This window comes from Calliphora vicina, chromosome 5 (genome assembly GCF_958450345.1).
Source record: "Calliphora vicina chromosome 5, idCalVici1.1, whole genome shotgun sequence".
NCBI lineage: Eukaryota > Metazoa > Arthropoda > Insecta > Diptera > Calliphoridae > Calliphora > Calliphora vicina.
In genome coordinates this window covers 113,289,702-113,311,566 of record NC_088784.1, presented here as the reverse complement: position 1 = coordinate 113,311,566, position 21,865 = coordinate 113,289,702, and the positions used below count along the sequence as shown (strand labels likewise).

At 29.5% G+C, this 21,865-nt stretch overlaps 1 protein-coding gene across 2 annotated transcripts in view; it reads left to right on the top strand.

The window, feature by feature from the left end:
- Ipk1 (Inositol phosphate kinase 1) overlaps positions 1–21,865 on the top strand; it is a 239,513-nt gene that overhangs the window by 108,296 nt on the left and 109,352 nt on the right. For both annotated transcript variants that reach the window (XM_065510927.1, XM_065510928.1), the window contains exons 4-5: positions 16,218–16,827; positions 19,672–19,827. In XM_065510927.1, coding sequence (XP_065366999.1) covers positions 16,281–16,827; positions 19,672–19,827 — 703 coding nt within the window. In that variant the 5' untranslated portion in view covers positions 16,218–16,280. The remainder of the gene's footprint in view (positions 1–16,217; positions 16,828–19,671; positions 19,828–21,865) is intronic.

Genomic DNA, 21,865 nt, shown 5'->3' with positions numbered 1-21,865 from the left:
AAAAAATATGTTGTACACTTCTTAATAATTTTAAAAGTAGCTAAAATATCAATTTGACTTTATTTTTAGACGGAAAAATCACAAAGCTTCGTGTAAATTATTTGCCGTTAGCTGCTTTTTGGGCAGTAAACTGTAAATGCACTTACCAGCATCAATGAGCAGGTAAGTGCATTGAGGTTAACTGCATTTTTAACTTACCTGCACAAAATATCGTGCAAAGTTGAATGTGCAGGTAAGTCAAAATTTCTGTATTGCAAATCTGATTTCACCAGTCGATTCTGCATCAACATCATCGTGCATGTTTAGAAAATCTAAAATTATTTTTTTTATGCAGAATTGACTGGTGAAATCAGATTTGCAATATATTCAACCATAAGAAAATTCGGCTCATTCGCCAAAATATGGCCAAAAAATAAGTTTTTCTCGAAAATTGCAGGTACGGAAAAACTATAGGAGATATTTTCATAATTTTTTCATATTTTTATTCCCTATTATGTTCTCAATAAATCCCAATGTGATGATCAAAAAATTCTGAAATTTGTTTAACAAAAATTTTAAAAATTTGAAAACGGAGTTTAGAAAGAGTCGTAAAAAAAATAAATTTGTTTGGTCATACTTGCGAATAGGTTAACGTTATGCTACGATGACAAAAACTCATATACAAGTAAATATGAATATATTTTAAGTAAAAATGAGCTCTTATTTTAATATTTCTCAAAATATGTTAATTTTGTTCCTACATTTCTTGTTCTAGTGGCCTGAGACACGTTAATGGCCTGGCGATTTTATAATAACTTTAACATTTTTTTTACCAATTTTTGTCTTATATATCTCATTAGAACGACAATTACGTACACATTTCGATTCTTGTAAATTAAACTGCATAAGTAATTACTTAATGGCAAAATTTTAAAAAATGAAAAAGAGCATTTTTTCCCCTTGTAAATGCACCTCAAAACTAAATCGAAAGTCGGCACGGGTTGCTCTTCTTAGAACAAGGTAAACATTTTTTTGGTGGTATTTTAGGTCATTACGAAAGTTTTTATCGGGTACCGTTTCAACATTTCAAACATTTAATTCTAAGGGATACTCTAATATACTACATATATATTGGTTTTATGGCCAATATTTCGATATATGTATTACAAACGGAATGACAAAATCAATATACGCCCATCACAAATTTAACATGTTGTGTGATTCTTATAACGACAGTTGGAGTGCCTTGTAAATGCATGCAATTCCAGGAATTTTCCAAATACAATTCCCACTTAAATTCCAATTAGATTAGTTTTATATCTTATATATAGATGGCGCTGTTTTCCCAATTAGTTGAATTCTACTGGAATATTTACACCTTTAATGAAATGTAACCGTAACGGTTTCATAACGTATTATTTATAATCATACGTTAAATAAATTCAAAATCCACCATTGAAAAGTTAAATGTTTTAGTGATTTGTATTAAACAAATTTACACTTTGTTTACCAGAATATTTGTAAAAAAAGACAGATATAACTGCAAATAAACAAAGAAAAAAAAAACCATAAATAAATAAAAATTTAATTTCCGTTTGCAAAATGGAGGCCAGAAATGTCTAAATGAAAAAAAAAAAACAACTACATTGAAAATAACTTTACATATTTTCATTAAGTTTCGCAGTTTTGTATACACAATCGGAAAAGGGAAACAAACATGCACATGCAGAAATTTAAGTTACATCTCCTATCAATATGAATACAATATAGTTTTGTCCACAATATTAGATTGGGCTTTAATCTAAATTGAATGAATTTGGGCTGAAACTAAGTCCCCGATTTGAATTTTGCTCGATTTTTTTATATTTTAAATATGTTAGTTAAGTTTATGTTAAGCATATGAATTTCCTTTATTTTGTTGGCTTTGTTATTAAAAAATACAAACTTTTTATTAAAATATTTTTATTCTGAACCAAATAATAAGAAAACAGTGGAAATATTTGGCATTTCTACGATCCCCATTACCAATGAAAATCGGGGTCTTAAGATAGGATCACACATGGCAAATATTTGACGAAAAATACGTAACAACTAAATAAAATATATTTGAATTCTTTTATTAATTTCAAAAACTTATTTTACTTAGGATGATTCAAAACAAACAATTTAGTTTTATTTTATTTGATGCTGTTTGATCTTAAAAAACACTTGTAAGAGTAAACACGTCAAACAATTTTGTGCCAAAAAAAAAGGTGGTTACACTTTAGTGTTTAACTTTTATCCTTAACTAGCTGACCCGGTGCGCTTCGCCACCCCAATTAGAAGAAAGAAATAGTACTATCAAGTCTCCGTTTGTGAATCTAATTGTAAATGTCTAATTTCATATTTCTGGGTCCATTATTATAGAAAATGCAAAATGTGTTCCTAATTTTAAATTTTTAGGTTTATTATTATAAAATATTCAAAAAGTACCATTGCAATAAGGAAATAGTACCATTGATTATCACTTTTAAATTCGCATTCACTAAACCATAACGCGTCAAGTTTGAATTTTAGATTTGTATATCATTTCCTATATTATCAACTAATTTTGTTTCTATAATACTTAAGATTTAATAAATTATCACAAAACCGAAACCGATCGGTTTTTAATTTTTTAAAACCGAAACCGCGGTTTTGAAATTCTTCGATTTTTTAGAAACTCTAGGTCCATTATTACAGGAAATTCAAAAAAGTACAATTAGAATATATAAAAAGTACCAAAAATCCCTCACTTGTGGTTTCACACTCACTCGGGTCCATATAAGCTTAATTTCATGGCTTTAGGTTCATTGGTGTAGAAATTACAAAAAGTACCATTCGAATATAGAAAAAGTACCAAAAAGCACCCACTTGTAGTTGCTCACCCACTCGGGTCCGTATAACCTTTTTTTAATGTTTCTAGGTTCATTGGTAAAGAAATTACAAAAAGTACCATTTGAATAAAGAATAAGTACCAAAAAGTCTCCCCCTAGACTTCTCACTCACTTAGGACCATATATGTTTAATTTCGTGTTTCTAAGTCCATTGTTATAGAAAATTCAAAAAGTACCATTAGAATATAGAAAAAGTACCAAAAAGCAGCCACTTGCGGATTCCCACTCACTCTGGTCCATATAACCTTTATTTCATATTTCAAGGTTCATTGGTGAAGAAATTACAAAAAGTACCATTCGAATAAAGAAAAAGTACCAAAAAGTCTCCCCTAGAATTCTAACTCACTTAGGACCATGTATGCTTAATTTCATGTTTTTAAGTCCATTGCTATAGAAAATTAAAAAAAGTATCATTAGAATAAACAAAAAGTACCATGAAGTATCTGCTTGAATTTTCAATCACTTAGGACCATATACGCTTAATTTCATATTTCTAGGTCCATTATATTATAGAAAACTCAAAAAGTACCATTAGAATATAGAAAAAGTACCAAAAAGCACCCACTTGTAGTTTCCCACTCACTCGGTTCCATATAAGCTTTATTTCATGTTTCTAGGTTCATTGGTGAAGAAATTACAAAAAGTACCAATCGAATAAAGAAAAAGTACCCCAAAGTCTCCCCATAGAATTCTCACTTACTTAGGACCATATATGCTTAATTTCATGTATCTAAGTTCATTGTTATAGAAAATTCAAAAAAGTACTATTAGAATAAACAAAAAGTACCAAAAAGTCTCCCCCTAGAATTCTCACTCACTTAGGACCATATATGCTTAACATCATATTTCTATGTCCATTATTACAGAAAATTCAAAAAGTACCATTCGAATATAGAAAAAGTACCAAAAAGCAGTCACTTGTAGATTCCCACTCACTCCGGTCTTAATTTCATGTTTTTAGGTTCATTGGTGAAGAAATTACAAAAAGTACCATTCGAATAAAGAAAAAGTACCAAAAAGTCTCCCCCTAGAATTCTCACTCACTTAGGACCATATATGCTTAATTTCATGTCTCTAAGTCCATTGTTAAAGAAAATTCAAAAAAGTACCATTAGAATATAGAAAAAGGACCAAAAAGCCCACACTTGTGGTTTCCCACTCACTCGGTTCCATATAAGCTTTATTTCATGTTTATAGGTTCATTGGTGAAGAAATTACAAAAAGTACCAATTAAATAAAGAAAAAGTACAAAAAAGTCTCCCCTTAGAATTATCACTTACTTAGGACCATATATGCTTAATTTCATGTTTCTAAGTCCATAGTTATAGAAAATTCAAAAAGTACCATTAGAATAAAGAAAAAGTACCAAAAAGTCTCCCCCTAGAATTCTCACTCACTTATGACCATATATGCTTAATTTCATGTTTCTAAGTCCATAGTTATAGAAAATTCAAAAAAGTACCATTAGAATATAGAAAAAGTACCAAAAAACCCACACTTGTGGTTTCCCACTCACTCGGTTTATATATAAGCTTTATTTCATGTTTCTAGGTTCATTGGTGAAGAAATTACAAAAAGTACCATTCCAATAAAGAAAAAGTACCAAAAAGTCTCCCCCTAGAATTCTCACTCACTTAGGACCATATATGTTTAATTTCATGTTTCTAAGTCCATTATTATAGAAATTTCAAAAAAGTACCATTAGATGAACAAAAAAGTACCTATAGTACAGTTCACACATTTTGGTACCTAAATATGATCCCCTATTCCTAACACTAACTTCACTCATATACATATCAGCTAACTTTAATGTCGATAACTGAAATAATTTAAATTTTAAAAAAGTACCATTAGGAGAAAAGTACCAATTTCCCTTTTCTTACTTGAACACCCCTCAAGTTTGAAATTTAAAAATATTCCATTTTGCCAAAATTGTTTATGCTACAGGCATGTATCAAAATATTAAAATCTGTGTTAATGTGCCCAAGAATAAATATGTTTTAAAAAAAGTACCAAACTGTTTACCCGGATTTGGCCCAATATACACCTTGGTACTCGAGTTCCAAATAACACCCAGTTAGTTAATTTTTGTATGAATCCAGGAACCAACGTTAAAAAAAACAAGTAAGAGTGCTATATTCGGCTATTCCGAATCTTATATACCCTTCACCTTTGTTGTGGATGCATTATTATTTTTTATAATTAGTATATATGTATGTATGTACATTGCCCACTTTCAGCGTACAGCATCCTAAATTTATCAAGAACATAAAAAACAACAACGCCAAACGAAACAAAACAAAACACCAAAAGAAAAAACAAAATACGCAAGCCAATGAAACCAACACACATCCAAACATACGTTTAATTGTATAAAAAACAACAACGCCAAAAGAAACAAAACACAAAAGAAAAACAAAATACGCAAAGCATGCACATTCAAACATACGATTTGTTGCTGTTTTGTCAAAAAAAACCAACACACAACCAAACAAACGTTTAGTTGTATAAAAAACAACAACAACGCCAAAAGAAACAAAACACAAAAAAAACAAAATACACAAAGCATGCACATCCAAAAACATACGTTTTGTTGCTTTTTTGTCAAAGCATGCAATACATTGTGTTTTTTGATGAAATTTTCAGAGGTTGTCTCGGATTTTTGCTCATATCTCCGTTATTTATGGACGGATTTTGCTGATTTTAAATAGCAAAATTCTCGAAAGTATGTCTGACAGAATTGTTGAAGATTTGGATCCCGGAGATATCTGGGGCCTTCAGAAAATTGATTTCAACAGACAGACAGACGGACAGACAGACAGACAGACAGACAGACAGACGGACATGGCTTAATCGACTCCGCTATCTATAAGGATCCAGAATATATATACTTTATAGGGTCGGAAATGAAAAATGTAGAAATTACAAACGGAATGACAAACTTATATATACCCTTCTCACGAAGCTGAAGGGTATAATTATCAAAATTGGCTTAATAATTTCAAATATAATGTATTTTCCCGATTTTATCCCCTTTTTGGTACCTTTTTTATCCCCATTGAGGTGGTACAATTTCATTCAAATAAATTTCTGTAACGTGGTGGGAGCTCATAATAAAATATTCGTTGTCTATGTCAAATTATAGAAAAACATATTTTATGAAAAAGTACCAAAAATTAACACAATTTTTATCCCTTAAAGGTTCGAATTTCCAAAAAGTACCAAACTTATATTTTTTATTTTTTGTTAATTAAAGAATACGATTTAAAATTTGTTTCTATGTTTATTGGTTTAAAAGATACATAGGGTGCAAAAAAAGTACCAAAATACAGTTTTTACCCGTTTTCTCCCCTAAAAGTTTCGAATTTCCAAAAAGTACGAAACACCTGTCAGCTTATTTTTTAAATGGAGTAACATGCTATTTTAAGTTTTTTTGTATCTTTATTAGTTTTGAAGATATAAGGTTACCGAATTTACCCGTTTTTACCCTTTTTTACCCCCTAAACGTTCGAATTTCCAAAAATCCCTTCTTATCGGATCGTTTTGGGGAGGGAGGAACCCACAGTTAAAATTTCGTGATTCTAGCTTCAGCCGTTTGGGCTGTGCGATGATGAATCAGTCAGTCAGTCAGTCAGTCAGTAACGTTACTCTTTTATATATATAGATAATATAATTTAAATTTTGAAAAAAGACTTTAGAATTGGAATCCCAATTTTGTATCAGTGTAGTTTAAATATAAGACAAATAAAGGAAATAAAAAAGAGGCACCTAACTACAGAATTAAATCCTTTCATTCTTTACAGAATAAAGAGAAGCAAAAGTTAAAGGAACAAGTACAAGTACAAGGAATGTAACAATGAAAGTTAAATGGATTGTACACTTCTTCTACATCCAATCCAACAAACATCTACGTACTTACATCCATACTTACTTAGTTGGTTAGTTGGAGAAAAGTATCTATGTACAATAATTGAATGTAACTGACTATCTTTTGTACTGTTCGTACGGTGTCCGTGTGTTTGTGATTGAGTTCCAACAGCAAACTAAAGGTGGAAGGAAATATTGGAATTTTTTGTGTGGTATTTTAGAGAAACATTTTTCTAAATGAAATTTGTTAGTGATATTGAGTTCGTTTTAAATAACAATTATTTCAAACTTTTTACCGCAACAATTTTCACAGAGTTTTTGTTGTTGTTGTTTTGGTTTTTCTTTAGTTACAGATGCAAGTACAGGCCTGTTAGCAAACAATTTTGTTAAAGTGTAAAGTTTGGTTTTCGGTAGAGGAGGGGGTGGTGGGAAGTAAGTGAGAAAACAAAAGCCAGAATATGAACTAAAGTAGAGAGTTGAGATTGTAATCTTTTCCATCTTGTTAAGGTTTTTTCTTTTAGTAATTGTTATTGTTTTTGATATTGTGCTGCTGCTGCTGCTGCTGTTGTGGTTGTTCTCGGCATCTGGCGCGGCATGTTAAGGTGTTTAATTTTAATTATTTTTAAGCAAATATCTAAATTTTCAAAGAGTATCAGAATACAATGTTTTCTTATTGAAAAGTTGGTTTTATAAACGACAACAACAACAGAATCTATTAAGTTGTGTGTCGATGACTCGAGAAAGTATAACTGGAGAATAAATAAAAAACACAGAACCAATGTAATTGTTTTTGTGCAACGGCGTCGTACACTTACTTAATAACAACAATAAATACCTTAAGGGCAGATTAAATTGTTGAGTTTGTTTTTCAAAAACCAAAAGAATGTTCTTTATAAGTATAAAAGTATTACTTTAGTTGTTGTTGCTGTTGCTGTTGTTATTGTTTTCTTTTTTAAACTTATTACGGAGCTTAAGGAATAACAAATAAATTTGTTTGCTTTTTTTTCGTACATATAAAGTTTTCCTTCAATACGAATAACATTCCTCAGCATACTTCATACTTCGTTTTCCTTTTAAATTTTATTTATTCCTTAAAAATATAAATAAACTCATATAACTAATATTAAATTGTTAGAGAAACCAATTATTTTTTAAACTATTTTTCCAAATTTATACAATAACAAATTTACATATTTGCAAACATATTAAATAAAAAAAAATCAACAATACATACATACATATGTACGTAAAATAGAAACTGCTTTCGATTCAATCTTTAACATTTGATTTCAAGCAATACATTGTTGCACAGTATTGATATTGCTGCATGCTTTGATACATTCATTACCCACATGACAATTTCTTAAACACTAAATAAATTCTACATGACGTATCGGAGTCACTGACAAGTCACTGATTTTGTCAAGTTTCCACAAGACAAAATCAGCATCATTATAAGGAATATTACTGAAGATTACTTTACTGACTTTCCCACTGTTTGGCAGCTACGAGCCAAATATGGCGAAAAAAGATAAAAATTTAAATTGTTTGACATTTTAGCAATTTTGATTAGTTAGTTTAACACATTTTTCTCCTAGTCTATAGCTACAATTGTGTCAAAGGCAGGAAAATAAAAATTCAAATTGGATTCCGAGATGTAGCCGTGAGAAAAAAAAACATGTTCTTCGGAAAAATAAATTTCGAACAGTTTCGATAATTACGAGTACTTCGAAAAATTCCACACGAGAAGGAGTTTGCATTTTGTGGCCCTAATTTTTTAAATCACGTCACCAAAGTGATATTTATATGCATAGCAAAAACAACATTTCACACATTTTAAAAATTTGTTTTTGTTTTATGTACAAACTTTTCAAATTATGAAAGGCAAATCAAGGCTTGAATTTTGGCCCACTTGTTTGGTTCAGAATTTGTATAAAACAAAACCAAATTTTTGAAATGTGTGAAATTTTGTTTTTGCTATGTACATAAATATCACTTTGGTGACGTGATTTACAAAATTAGGGCCCATGTATTGTAATGTGTTACCTAATAATCAACATATCTAAATTACTTAAATTAAAATTTAGAATATTTAGATTTTTAAACTAAGAAAATTCCAAATTAAATTATTCAACTTAAAAAAGAAAAAAAAAATAACATGCATATTGTCTAACCCCCATATACATAAACAGTTTATAAATTTATCAAAGGTTTGTTTATTAAACAAAATTTCCATACAAAATCAGTTTTATAAACCTTTGATAAATTTATAAACTGTTTATGCATATGGGGGTAAGACTTCAACATAGTTGCATAAATAATAAAGATTTCTATGAAATCTTAATTAAAAATAATTGTAACAAAATATTGTAAGAATACGACTCAAATGATTTGAATTAAAAATCCCATCCCAGAGATTTAGAATATGGCTGAAATACCTGAAATATTTTGAACTCACACCATGTTCAATTTTTCCAAAGAAAATGTAGGTATAAGTACCTATTTATAAAATTTTTAAGACCAATTTCATAAAAACTTAGCGAATATTTTTTATTGACCACATCAATATGCATACGTACAACAAAGACATTCGTCGGGAGCCTAGAGCATAGTGAAAAACGTTTAATAGTTTAGATCTTAGTTAACTTTAAAAATATTTAAAACTAGCGTATCTACACGCAGAGAAAAAATATAGTTGGGCATGGTTACTGTAACCATTTCAATATTGTTACAAGTTGTTTAACAATATTATAGTCACAGTAACCATTTACAAGATTGTGGTAACCATAATATGGTTAATTTACGATTCACATGATTGTATCTACCATATATATGGTTACAGTAAACAAATATATGTTTGTGACAACCATTCATATGATGAAGGACTAATCATATTATGGTGCTCTCGGCTTAAGGCTTATCATAATCTGAGAACAACATATTATGATAAAATTATTCATCATAAATATGGTTGCCACAAACATATATTTGTTTACTGTAACCATATATAGAAGACATTGATATGACAAGCAGATCCAGTCCAATTAAAATCTATTTATGCCCTTCACCATCATCCGTGTATAACACATTAAATTGTTCATATAAGGCAGTTTAGCACCAAAATCTGCCCAGTACGAAGCAAGTTATGGACAAATTTTATGTATTTTCTTAAAACCATTTCCAACATTAGCTGAGACATTTGAAATATAGGCATTTCTTAAATTGAGATATTTTGAGTTGAGAAACGTTTAACATTTGAGAAGGATTTAGATTTCAAATAGATACAATTTGAGATCAACTCTGTGTTTGCAATCGTAATCGTAAGTTATTCAAGATTGGCATTCTTGGTTTTTATTTTGTTTTGAAATAAGCATTTACGGAAACTGTTCATTAATTCATTTTGTTTTTTTTTTATTTTGAATTGTTGTCAAAATCTGACACTCAAATGTTAACACACCTTCTTTGTTCAGTACCAGCACCGACAACAAAAATAATAACTTTGTTTTTTGATTACATACAATTGACACTCAACTTATTTGCCACCAGAACATAACAGAGTTGTTGATATACTCCCGCTTCCTTGTTATACAGACAGACAGACAGACATACATACATTCATTCATACATTTATTTTGCATAATAATATTTCAGTTGGTTTTTTGTGCGCTTTCTTTCGTTTCTGTTGACTAAAAAAGTATTTCATCCGAAAGATATTCCAGGTATCACTTGTATTTCACTTGCAAAATATTGCTGATTATATTACAATCACGTTTTGAGTATTTGCGCTCTGTCTTTATACTTTTTTATGCTTTTTCAGTATGTATTATTTTTTTATCAATTTATTCCTTTACCTTATCCTGTTTTTTTACCATTCACAGTTTTTATATTTGTCTCAAATTGAAAATTCGAATAGAAAATTGTTATTGAAAATGGGTTTCGTTTGTTGAGTTGTTTTTCTTATTTTTTAAAAAAGTACGAGTATGAAATGCACAGTCAATAAATTGACTTTTTCTGTTTTCTTCAGCGATTTGCCAACTTTATTTGCATTTACCTGTTTCGTTGTTGCCTTTTTTTATTATTTTCAACAGTTTTATTTGTGCTAAAGTGTAAGTAAGAGTCTGATAAAGTGTAAGAATTGTATTACACGGTTTTTTTTTAAAGAGGAAAACACTTCAAAAATAAATTTGTTTTCTGTAGAAATGCACTGGATTTTTTTACACACAGCAAATCAGGGTTTAATATTCAGCACCAAAATAAATAGTCTCATGTAACGACTGAACTGAAAAAAGTTTAAGTCTTCAATTTCAACAATTTGCTTACTGAAAACAGTTGACTGTGCACACAAATTACAACAGCAAGCAGCAATCGACTTTGTTTTTTTCCAGCAGCCAAACGAATCAGCAGTCGCCATGTTTCAGTTTTCAACTCTACCGAACTGATTAAACGACTTCAGCAGCAAAAACATTTCTGTGTGTGCTGCTTACGCATTGTCAGTTTCGAGTTTTGTTTTTCGTACTACGCAGCGTAACAAAAACTGCTAGCTCGACTGAATAGTACAACTGGCTAGTTTGGCTGGTTGTTTAAAATGTGTGTACAACAACACACACTTTATGAAGTTGAATCGTATGATTTTTTAGTTTTTGTGTTTACATATCACAGAGGAAATTTAAATGGCGCATATTCAGAAATCATAACTAAAGTCGGAACTAGTAAAACAGAAACTAAAAAATAGTTCATAGATAGTTGTAGATCTTATTCACAATTCATAACTAGCTTAGTTACTGCTTTGACATATAGAGAAAACAAAATATCGATAATATTTTGATCGATATATACTGTAATTAATTAAAAGGCTTATAAAGCTATTAAGAGACTATTTTTGTTCTCTAAAAGTACATACAAAATTTATAGTTACAGTTTGTATGTAAATCAATTAAAATAAGGGTATGTAGAATGAAATTTTTCAATAGAATGTTGTTGACAAAAAAAAAGGGACTTAAATAGGTACTTAAAAAAGTCAACACTTGGTGATCGTTTTTGAATATGCGCCAATGTTATTATTGTTAATAGAAATAAATAGGATATTCTTATATTTATTATACCTTAATTAAAAATACTTCTTATTAAAAAATAAATTTAATAAAATTATTAATTTTGAAAGTTTACTATGTTGAATTTTGTGAGTATACCAACATTTTTAAGCACGTTAAAGTGATTTTCGGAAACGGATCTATATGGGAGCTATGACTAATTATGGACCGATCGTAACAAAATTTGGTGACATAAATTTTGTATATATAAAACTTATTTGGAGCGCAATTAGTGGAGATGGGCTATTCCACCATAGTGGTATCTATGTACCAAATATGTAAATGATATTTAAGTTTACAATGAAAATAAAGCATTTCATTATACCCTACACCGCCATAATGGGGAGGGTATAATGCGTTTGTGCAGATGTTTGTAATGCCAAAAAATATTAGTCTAACACCCACCTTAAAGTATACCGATCGACTTAGAATCACTTTCTGAGTCGATTAAACGATGTCCATCCGTCTGGTTGGCTGGCTGGCTGGCTGTCTATGTAAACCTTGTGCGCAGAGTACAGGTCGCAATTTTGAAGGTATTTCGATCAAATTTGGTACATATTATTATGGTACAGCCTATTGAAACTGGCTGAAATCGGTCCATTATTTCACCTAGCCCCCATACAAATGTCCTTCCGAAATTGGACTTTATCGGTCATAAATGTTTAATTTATGAATGTATCTCCACAAGTTGAGCTCCAAATAAGTTTTATATATACAAAATTCATGTCACCAAATTTTGTTACGATCGGTCAATAATTAGTCATAGCTCCCATATAGACCCGCTTCCGAAAATCACTTTAACGTGCATAAATCGCTTAAAAATGTTGGTATACTCACAAAATTCAACATGGTAAACTTTCATATAGTTTATACTCTTGGTGATCGGTCAATAATTGGTCATAGCCCCAATATAAGGTCCACTTCCGAAAATCACCCAAAAATATAAATTATTGAAATTTTAAAAGAAAAATGTTTTTGCTCTTTAACTTAGTGTAGGGTATTATTTTCGGTCAAGCCCGACCATACTTTCTTACTTGTTTTATTAATAAATATATTCCAAAAATCATAAAGCAAATAATCATTATCAATATAAAATATTATAAAAAAATATCAGTAATTTTTTATACTAAATTTATTAATTAATAATTTTATTAAATTTATTTTTTTAATAGGAAGCATTTTTAGTTAAGATATAATAAATATAAGAATTTCCTATTTATTTCTATTAACAATAATAACATTTAAATTTCCTCTGTGATATGTAAACACAAAAACCAAAAAATCATACGATTCAACTTCATAAAGTGTGTGTTGTTGTACACACATTTTAAACAACCAGCCAAACTAGCCAGTCGTACTATTCAGTCGAGCTAGCAGTTTTTGTTACGCTGCGTAGTACGAAAAATAAAACTCGAAACTGACAATGCGTAAGCAGCACACACAGAAATGTTTTTGCTGCTGAAGTCGTTTAATCAGTTCGGTAGAGTTGAAAACTGAAACATGGCGACTGCTGATTCGTTTGGCTGCTGGAAAAAAACAAAATCGATTGCTGCTTGCTGTTGTAATGTGTGTGCACAGTCAACTGTTTTCAGTAACCATGTGATCAAAAACTGAAACTAGTTACTTTTTTTTAAGCATGAGACTGTAAAAAGTTAACTATTCAGTTAAATGCGACTGCTTTTAGTAGTTCTTCGAAACCCTGCAGCAAATACAATGCAAAATATAAATACTTACACTAACATCTCAAATTGGTGACCAATGGATAGGTAAGCTGTTTTGCTTCATTGGTTTAATGAACATAAATATGAGTATGTATTACCCAAGAATAATGAATTTTTAATTAAAATCTCAGTACTCTGTTAGATTTCAGGTTAAAATGATGTCAAAATGCTTTAAACTAATTGAAGTGAAATCACTTGTACTACACTTAAAGTTAATATGGGCACCGAACCGGTTTGGGTTTGTCTAAATCAACTCCTTATATACATAGAACTGATCAAAAATATATAAAATTTATTTCATCTAGAATACAAAAAAATATCTTTAGGTTATTTTCATGTTTTGTTTTGAAGAAATAATAATCTTGTTTTTTTGTTTTTATATTTGCTTGAATATACTTATTAAAATTGCTGATTGAGATTTATTAGAAAAATTATCAATACTTGTTATTTGTCACAAATAATATACATAAAATCAAAAATATGTAGTTGTAACTTTTGATTTGTTTTTTATAAAAATCAAAGAAAAAGTTTATTGAGCAATCAGATAAATAGAGTTACGAGAAATGTTAGGTGCACATATCGTTCTGCGATAATTTCTTCATACTGATTTTTGGAGTTGGGAATATTATAAATAACAATAATTTTTGGTCTCTGGTACAAAAAATTGAAATTTGTGTGGAAAAAACAAACAAAAACATATTTTCACGATTTCGAACAGAGTACCTAGCTTAAACAAACTTTTATTGAATATTTTACTATTTTCTGTAGAATATTTTAGAGAACTGAGTCAACAACATAGCCAAACAATTAAAATATCACTTGATATGCTAAAATGAAATACATTTTCGCTGTTTTAATCACATTAAACTTCAGAACTGTGCCTGGTAATCTTAAAACCATTCTAGTGTTTCAAACTGTTTTATTTGATACATTTATACAAGAATTCAATGCACTTCAGTTGCCTTCGATTCCGTTCATAAATATTGAACAATATCACTTGTTTTCAACGACTTTGAACAGTAAGTGGTCGTAAGAATTTAAATGAAATCAATTTATCAGATATTTTTAATTGCAGTTCACTTACATGCCAGTATTCGTGTGCCTTACGTTCTGGACACTTTATCATAAATTTTCCTCTGATAGTTCTTTCATGTAGCATTATAGCACTTGAAGTAATAAAATTTATTACATTCACACTTATCGCTTTGCAATTATGCTTGAATAGTTTAAACTACAAGATGGATGTGAATGTTTGTGTTTCTGTTGCCATTTTTTTTTTTTTTTTGTTCAAGTCTTCCACAACTCTGCACAATAACTGGCAACAAGAAACTTTATAGAGCAACTCTGTAATCTGTTTATCTACAAGATAAGCACTTTAAAACAACTACTACCACTCTTCGTACTACATATACAGGGTGGTACAATTACTAGGAACTTTTTACATCATATGTTATTTTGACACTGATAGAGTTTTAAATCCACAATTAAAAAAATTTGTATAATTCTCTATGGTGTGGGATATTTGTCATTCCGTTTGTAACAAAACTCTTAATGTAGGGTCACACGGTATGTATTCCATATATATTGGGGCAAGTATTCGATAGATATGGAATTCCATATTCATTCAAATGCCCCAATTATTTTCACAAAATACATGCAATATATAAAGTTTGACCTATTACCTGTTTTTATTTGAAATATTGACTTCAGTCAGTATCACACCCATGCGTACCAAAATTAGTCGCATTACACTGGAACAACATTGGGAAATATTGCCAACTTATTTCCAACGTGTGCTGTGTTACCCAAACTGTGCGTTTGCTAAAAAATTAAGTATTGCCGAAATGATACCCCCATCATGAGTACTGTACGCAACACTTATGGTCCCCTCGTAGTGGAAAATTGCACAAAGTTATAATATACCAAACAAATCCATTTACATGTTTCTTTTTAAAAAAAATTAAATAAAATTAACTGAACATAATGTTAATTTTATTTATTTTTTTAAAAAGAAACATGTAAATGGACCACCCTGTACATATGTATGTATGCAGAATGTTTGATAAAATAATAACTTTAGTATGAAATCAAAACTTTATGGTTATAATAATGGCCAATACATGCTATTGTCTGTACTCATATGGATAATAGAGAATTTCCTAAAAACAGATGTGTTCAAAATAATACAAGTGTTATGGGATTTGATAGTATCGTGTGATCGTCTCTTTTTAAAAATATGTATATAGTACAATTTGGTAATAAGAAGTGCATTCAAAATTAGATTAGATATCTAAATTGTATATTATGGCATTGATTAAATTTCTAAATGGCACTCTTATAGATATATATTTGAACTTAACTGTATATTTTTGAACTTTAATATGCATATCTTTGTACGAGTGTGAAATGTCCATATAGTGGCAGTGAAAAACATAATTTTATATTCGAAATTAAACAAAATTTACGAAGGGTGTACACGGAATAGTTTTCATCTTTTATTTCTGCACTTATTGTTATTGTTTTATAAATAATAATAATTTAGAAGATTAATTTCACTAAAAGTTGTTGCTCATTAGGAAAATAGTTTAAAAATTTATTCGTTGACACTCATTACATATAAATAGTTTGTTAATTTTTTATTTTAGATACAAGCAACTAGTGACAAGAAGTGGGGAAGAGGGAAAGATTGAAGGTAAAATCTTTTCGTAATGGCCTTTGAAACAACATCATACGCTTCATCATCCTCGAAATCAGTGGTTGCACCGAAGGAATTGTTGTTAGTTTTGAGTATTTTAAATGAAAAACAGAAACTAAAACATAAACAACAAAAGGAGCAGGAGATGCAACAACAGCAGCATCAACACCTCCACTATCTTCATCCCCAACACCATGACCGGCAGGAACATAAACAACAACAGCTGCAGGAATGTAAGTGGAAAGGCGAGCGGGAGCAGTCGCAGTCGCAGCAGCTTATGGAATTGAGCCAAATTGAGTTGATCTATCGTGCTGAGGGTAATGCAAATTTGGTGCTTGCATTGCCGCAATTTAAAAAAGTTTTACGTTTGCCAAAAATCTACAAACTGCACGAACAAAAGCAACTGGAGCAAGAACCACAATACCAGGAGACCCAATGTAACCAAAGGCACTCGCAACAACACCAACATGCACAAGAGCAACAAAAGCAGCAGGATGAAATGAACCAGCAGGAGCCAAACAAGATTTCAACTACCGGCCAGCAGCAAAATAAAAACGACGGTACATATTATTATAAACACACATACATTTACATACACATCCTTTACCACCTCAACATACATACATACAGTGTCTCACAAAACGTTGAAACGATTTTATGTAAGATTCCTTGACAAAACTATTTTCAAGTTAAAAAATCTGTTTTTATTTGTACTTTGTACTGAATATTTCAGATTATTCGTATTTTAACTACTCATACTTAAACATAAAACTAAATATTAAATATTCCTTATGACAACAATTATTTTTAAGGACCACTTACTGCTAAGTGCTGAGGAACTTATTCGTACATGTTGTGGCATAACTGAGGTACAATTTGTAAAAATCCTTCTTATTAAGCATTTTAAAGTGGGATTTTGTTATTCTAGTTTTATTCTACAAACATTAAGGTTTTTGTTGTTAGAATTATCCATATGTGAACGTTGCAATAAATTTCAAGTTTTCAACATCATGCGTAGGTATACCTGAACTTTCTAACATGCTAGTAATAGCGGCATGTTCAAAAACTAGAATTTCAGATTTACTGTACATAATATGGTGACCTGAGACTATGAATTACCCCCGCTAAATGTCATTTTAGTATGAATTGGTTCAAATTTTACCAGATTTGGCCAAATATGTTTTAATATTTTCTAAAAATAATGTACAGTGAGCCTCAAAAGTGAGTATACACCACAAATTATTTGATTTTTTTCTTCAGACAATGAAAATCCTGAAATTTATTAATCGATTATTATTTATTTAAATCGGTGTGTTGGAGATTGGACTGAATAATAGATTCGGCTCTGAAAAATAAATATTTAATGATTTTCATGATCTTAAAAAAATCAAAAAATTCTCTGGTGTTTACTCACTCATTTGAGGCTGTGTGTATATTTCCATAGTTTTTTTTAGAAAAGGTACAAATAGTTTTATATAAAGATTTTTTATTTAAAAAAAAAGAAATTTAAATTTTTCGAATTTTTTAAACAAAAATATTAAATTTGAATTTATAAAATAGATCGCGGCTCTTTTCATACTGTAACATTTGTTTTTCAACTTATGTGAGTCACTGTACTTATGTATGTATGAGTACGTGCAGTAAAACTGCTGATTGCAGCAACAAACTATTGTGTTGAAGAAGCACTCACATACAGTTCGTTGTTTTTGTCCATTTGTGGGGAATGGCTGGGAAATTCCATTTTCAAAACTTTAATGATTTTATGTGAAGGTTTTTTGTATTTTGGTTCTTTTTGTTTTTGTGGTTTTTGTTGGCTTCAAATTCCAAACGAAATGTATTTATACGAATATCATTTGTTTAGGCTGTTTGCTACACAAACACCTAAAGGTAGAAAGCCCTTTAAATTTGTCATTACGTTTGTAACACACACAGATAAAATATTAATTTTGAACATAGAAATTCTATCGAACATTTTATGACCGAATTAAAACTGAGATTTGATACTTATATATACTTATTTTTAAACATAATATTTGACTTATTACCAGAGACGACAAAAGAATGTACAAAACAAACAAATTTCAGGAAAAAACCAACAAACAAATTATCAGCAAAAAGGGGGAAAATAGAAACAAAAAAGAAAACTTATTTTTAAAATTTTTATTCCAAATAAAAATTATGTGTTTTTGATTTTTTTTTAAGAAAAAAAAAGACAAGCAGAAGGAAATAACGGTCAACTAGGTCAAGCAATCATTTTGATTGTTTCGAACTAGATTTTTATAAAATTGTATGCTTCGCGAGAAAATAAAAGTTATCACCAATTAATAAAAAATACTTTATCATTTCAACTTTTTATAAGATAAAAGGAAGATGTTAGATTTTTGGTTTAATTACGATTTTTTCTAATGATAGGATGTTCGTATGTGGTAAATGTGTGTTTTTTGTAATAAAACTAAACTAAAGCTAGTAAAAACATTTTATGTTTACTTTTAAAAATAACTTTTATGATAAAAGTTATAACTGTTACGGTCCCTAATTACAAGTTACAATAAAAAGCATATTTTTAAAACTGAGTTACTAATACAAATTTTTAAATATCTTAGTGGAATGTAGTGGCAGTTTTTGTACAAAGGAATTCAGCAATTTGATCTTGCTAGATCTAAGTGACTTGTAATGTTAAATTTTTTCTAACTCTTTATTTTACATTTAATAATTCTAATTTATTGAGCTTTAGGTCACTTTTTATATTAAAAAACAATGTTTATTTTATTTCCGATATTTCGCTACTTCATTGAGTAGCATCTTCAGGAAAAGCACATCTTTATTTTACAAATAAAATTCAATAATTTTCAATTTGAAAAACCCTCAGGATTAGAATTTATAGTTTTTAACATTTAACTTCAATTTGTACTTTAATTTTCCAAATTTATCTAGTAAATTACTTTACTTTTAAAATTCAGATGTAAAGTGTTGTAGTTTTTTACAAAAATATGTAAATAGTTGTAAAAAAGTACATAGAAATAATTTTCAAGTAACCATAAAAAAAATTTTAAAATATGAAAGAAAAAAAATAGCAAAAAAGTCTTTTCTTGTCTGCTTATTACTAACTGTTAATGTAGAATTCAAAACGATACAAACATATGTATCTGTATCAGTGTGGGTAAAAAAGTTTCGGTGCTACCGAATATAATATTCAGACTGGTTTGATTTTATTTCATTTTGTTTTTTTTTACTTGGTACAAGTATTATTGCTGATATGTTGTTTGACTGTTTGTCCGTCCATTTCCCAAATGTTTTGTTTTGTTGCTAATTCATTTGCTTTTGCCTCCATTGTATCGAGATATTTATACAAAGTTTTTATTTTGGGTGTGCGTGTGACTGGTGTGTGTTCCTTCTTCTACCAGCTGTTGGAATCTTGACAATGGACCATTATGTGGCTTATATTAGCATCATACGTTGTCTTGTGGGAAATGAGTTTGTATTTGAAACGGATATTGTTGCAGTGCCAAATCCCAATGACAGACACTGGATAAATGAGAACATTAAGCCATATAGGCCAGGTATGTATGTATGCAAGCATGTAATAGAAACAAAGTGTTGTAAGTATAAATAAATGTATCTGTGTACATAATATATAGTATGTATACAATAATGTGGCATGTAAGAATGTTTGAATAAATTTTCTATTTCTATTTCTTTTACTTTTTTTTATTGGTTTCAGTTAGAATGTCTAAATTGAAAATGGAGCGATATGAATATACAAGAGACTATGTATGTAGAACAATTTATGAGGTACAAGTACGACATATACATACGACTGTGGCCAAACAATAGTATTCGTAAATTTATTTCCAAAACTATTTGTTGAGGAATTTAATTTAATAAAAGTTGTTACAATACATTTGCAATCATCAACAAATAATCGTTAAAATACTAAATTGGAAATAAAATTAAAGAACTATTTAGAAGTATAAAACTCTTTGTCTGCCTTTTGGTCACATGTATCCGTTTAACGGGATGAGTTGAATTATACATTTTAGAAATAATTTTTTATATAAAAATGTTTTACTTTTTCAAAAACATTTAATACTCGTATACATTTTGTACGAGTTTTTCTTTACAATTCTTATTTTGTATTATTTACTTTGAACTTTATCTTTGTATGATGACGTACATACATATATACGTTTTTTTTTTTTTTTTTGTGTATATAAAAGTGTGTATGCATTTGGATGGAATAAATTTTTAAGCAAATATTTGTTCTTCTTTGCCAAGTATTTTATTTGTTAAGTTTAGAGAAAGCATAGAATGATAAAATGAAAACTAATCCAATACAATCGATCGATCATAATGTAACATTTCATACATCTTCATTGCATTCGTTTCTGAACAATTGATGTTTATTTCCCTAAACAAAATCTCCAGATAAAACTTTGAAGCATCAAAAGAAGAAAATAACTTTTATTACATGTTTAACTATTCGTTATAACATCAACTCAGTAATACACTGAAAGGTTGCAATTGTAATCCGTAGAAGCTAAGTTTTCTATTTAACATCTTGGTTTTACACCTAAAATACAAAAAAAAAAAACATAAAGCTTTTAAATACATTTTCAAACGTAACATTGATCTAAACTGAGTACATCCCGATGAAGACTGTGCTATTATTATTATTGACTTATTTTTAGAGTAGAACACGTAAATAAATCCTAAATCTTCGAAATGTTTTATTTTTTTACACTATTATTTCTTCGAATGTATCTGCAGTATTAGTTGCCTGTATACTACCCCCAATTTTAAATGCATTTGTAAAATGGAACTTATTGTTATAAGTTCGAGTAGTAGCTCATGAAGAAAAAGAAGAATCATTGCTAAAATATTCATAAAAAGTATTTTTTATTTATTGTTCGGTTGTTCATAAAAATACCTTTTTTTAAATGGAATTGATGCAATAGATATGAATTTTGTTTGTGGTTTTTGCAACACATACACAATAATATACATACATACATATGAGTGTACATCATTCTAACATTTATACAAATGTACACACATACATACATTTGTGCACAACTACTACATACCCTGCAATTCAGTGAACTAGTTCCGCCACCTCGAATTAGTTAGCAACTGAGAACTACTACTAGTGAATTCTCAATTCAAGCTCAACGTTATTGGCTGGGGAATTTAACATGGGGCTGTCATTGCAGGTGCCCGATTGACACACTCTGCATAACACTTCACAATTAAATTCAACACTCAGCATTTGATAAAAAAATAAAAAGAATAAATTGTCACTAAGCCATAGAGCTCTTATTTGTTATTAGGAGTTGCTTGTGGATCTACTCTCAATTTTTAATTTTCTTCAACATCGGTGAATACCAAAATAACAACCGGCATCGAAGTGGTATATTTTAGATGATTTTATGTTACTTGAATTTATTTTTGAAAACTTGCTTGTAGTGCAAATGATAACCATTTAACTACCAATTTAGCAGACACTGCGAACTAGTTTGTTGTTCAACTCGTAATATAGCTAGTTAGTGTAATGTTTCCAATTGTCAGTGTTCAAACTGCTGGGTAAATGCATGTATAAGT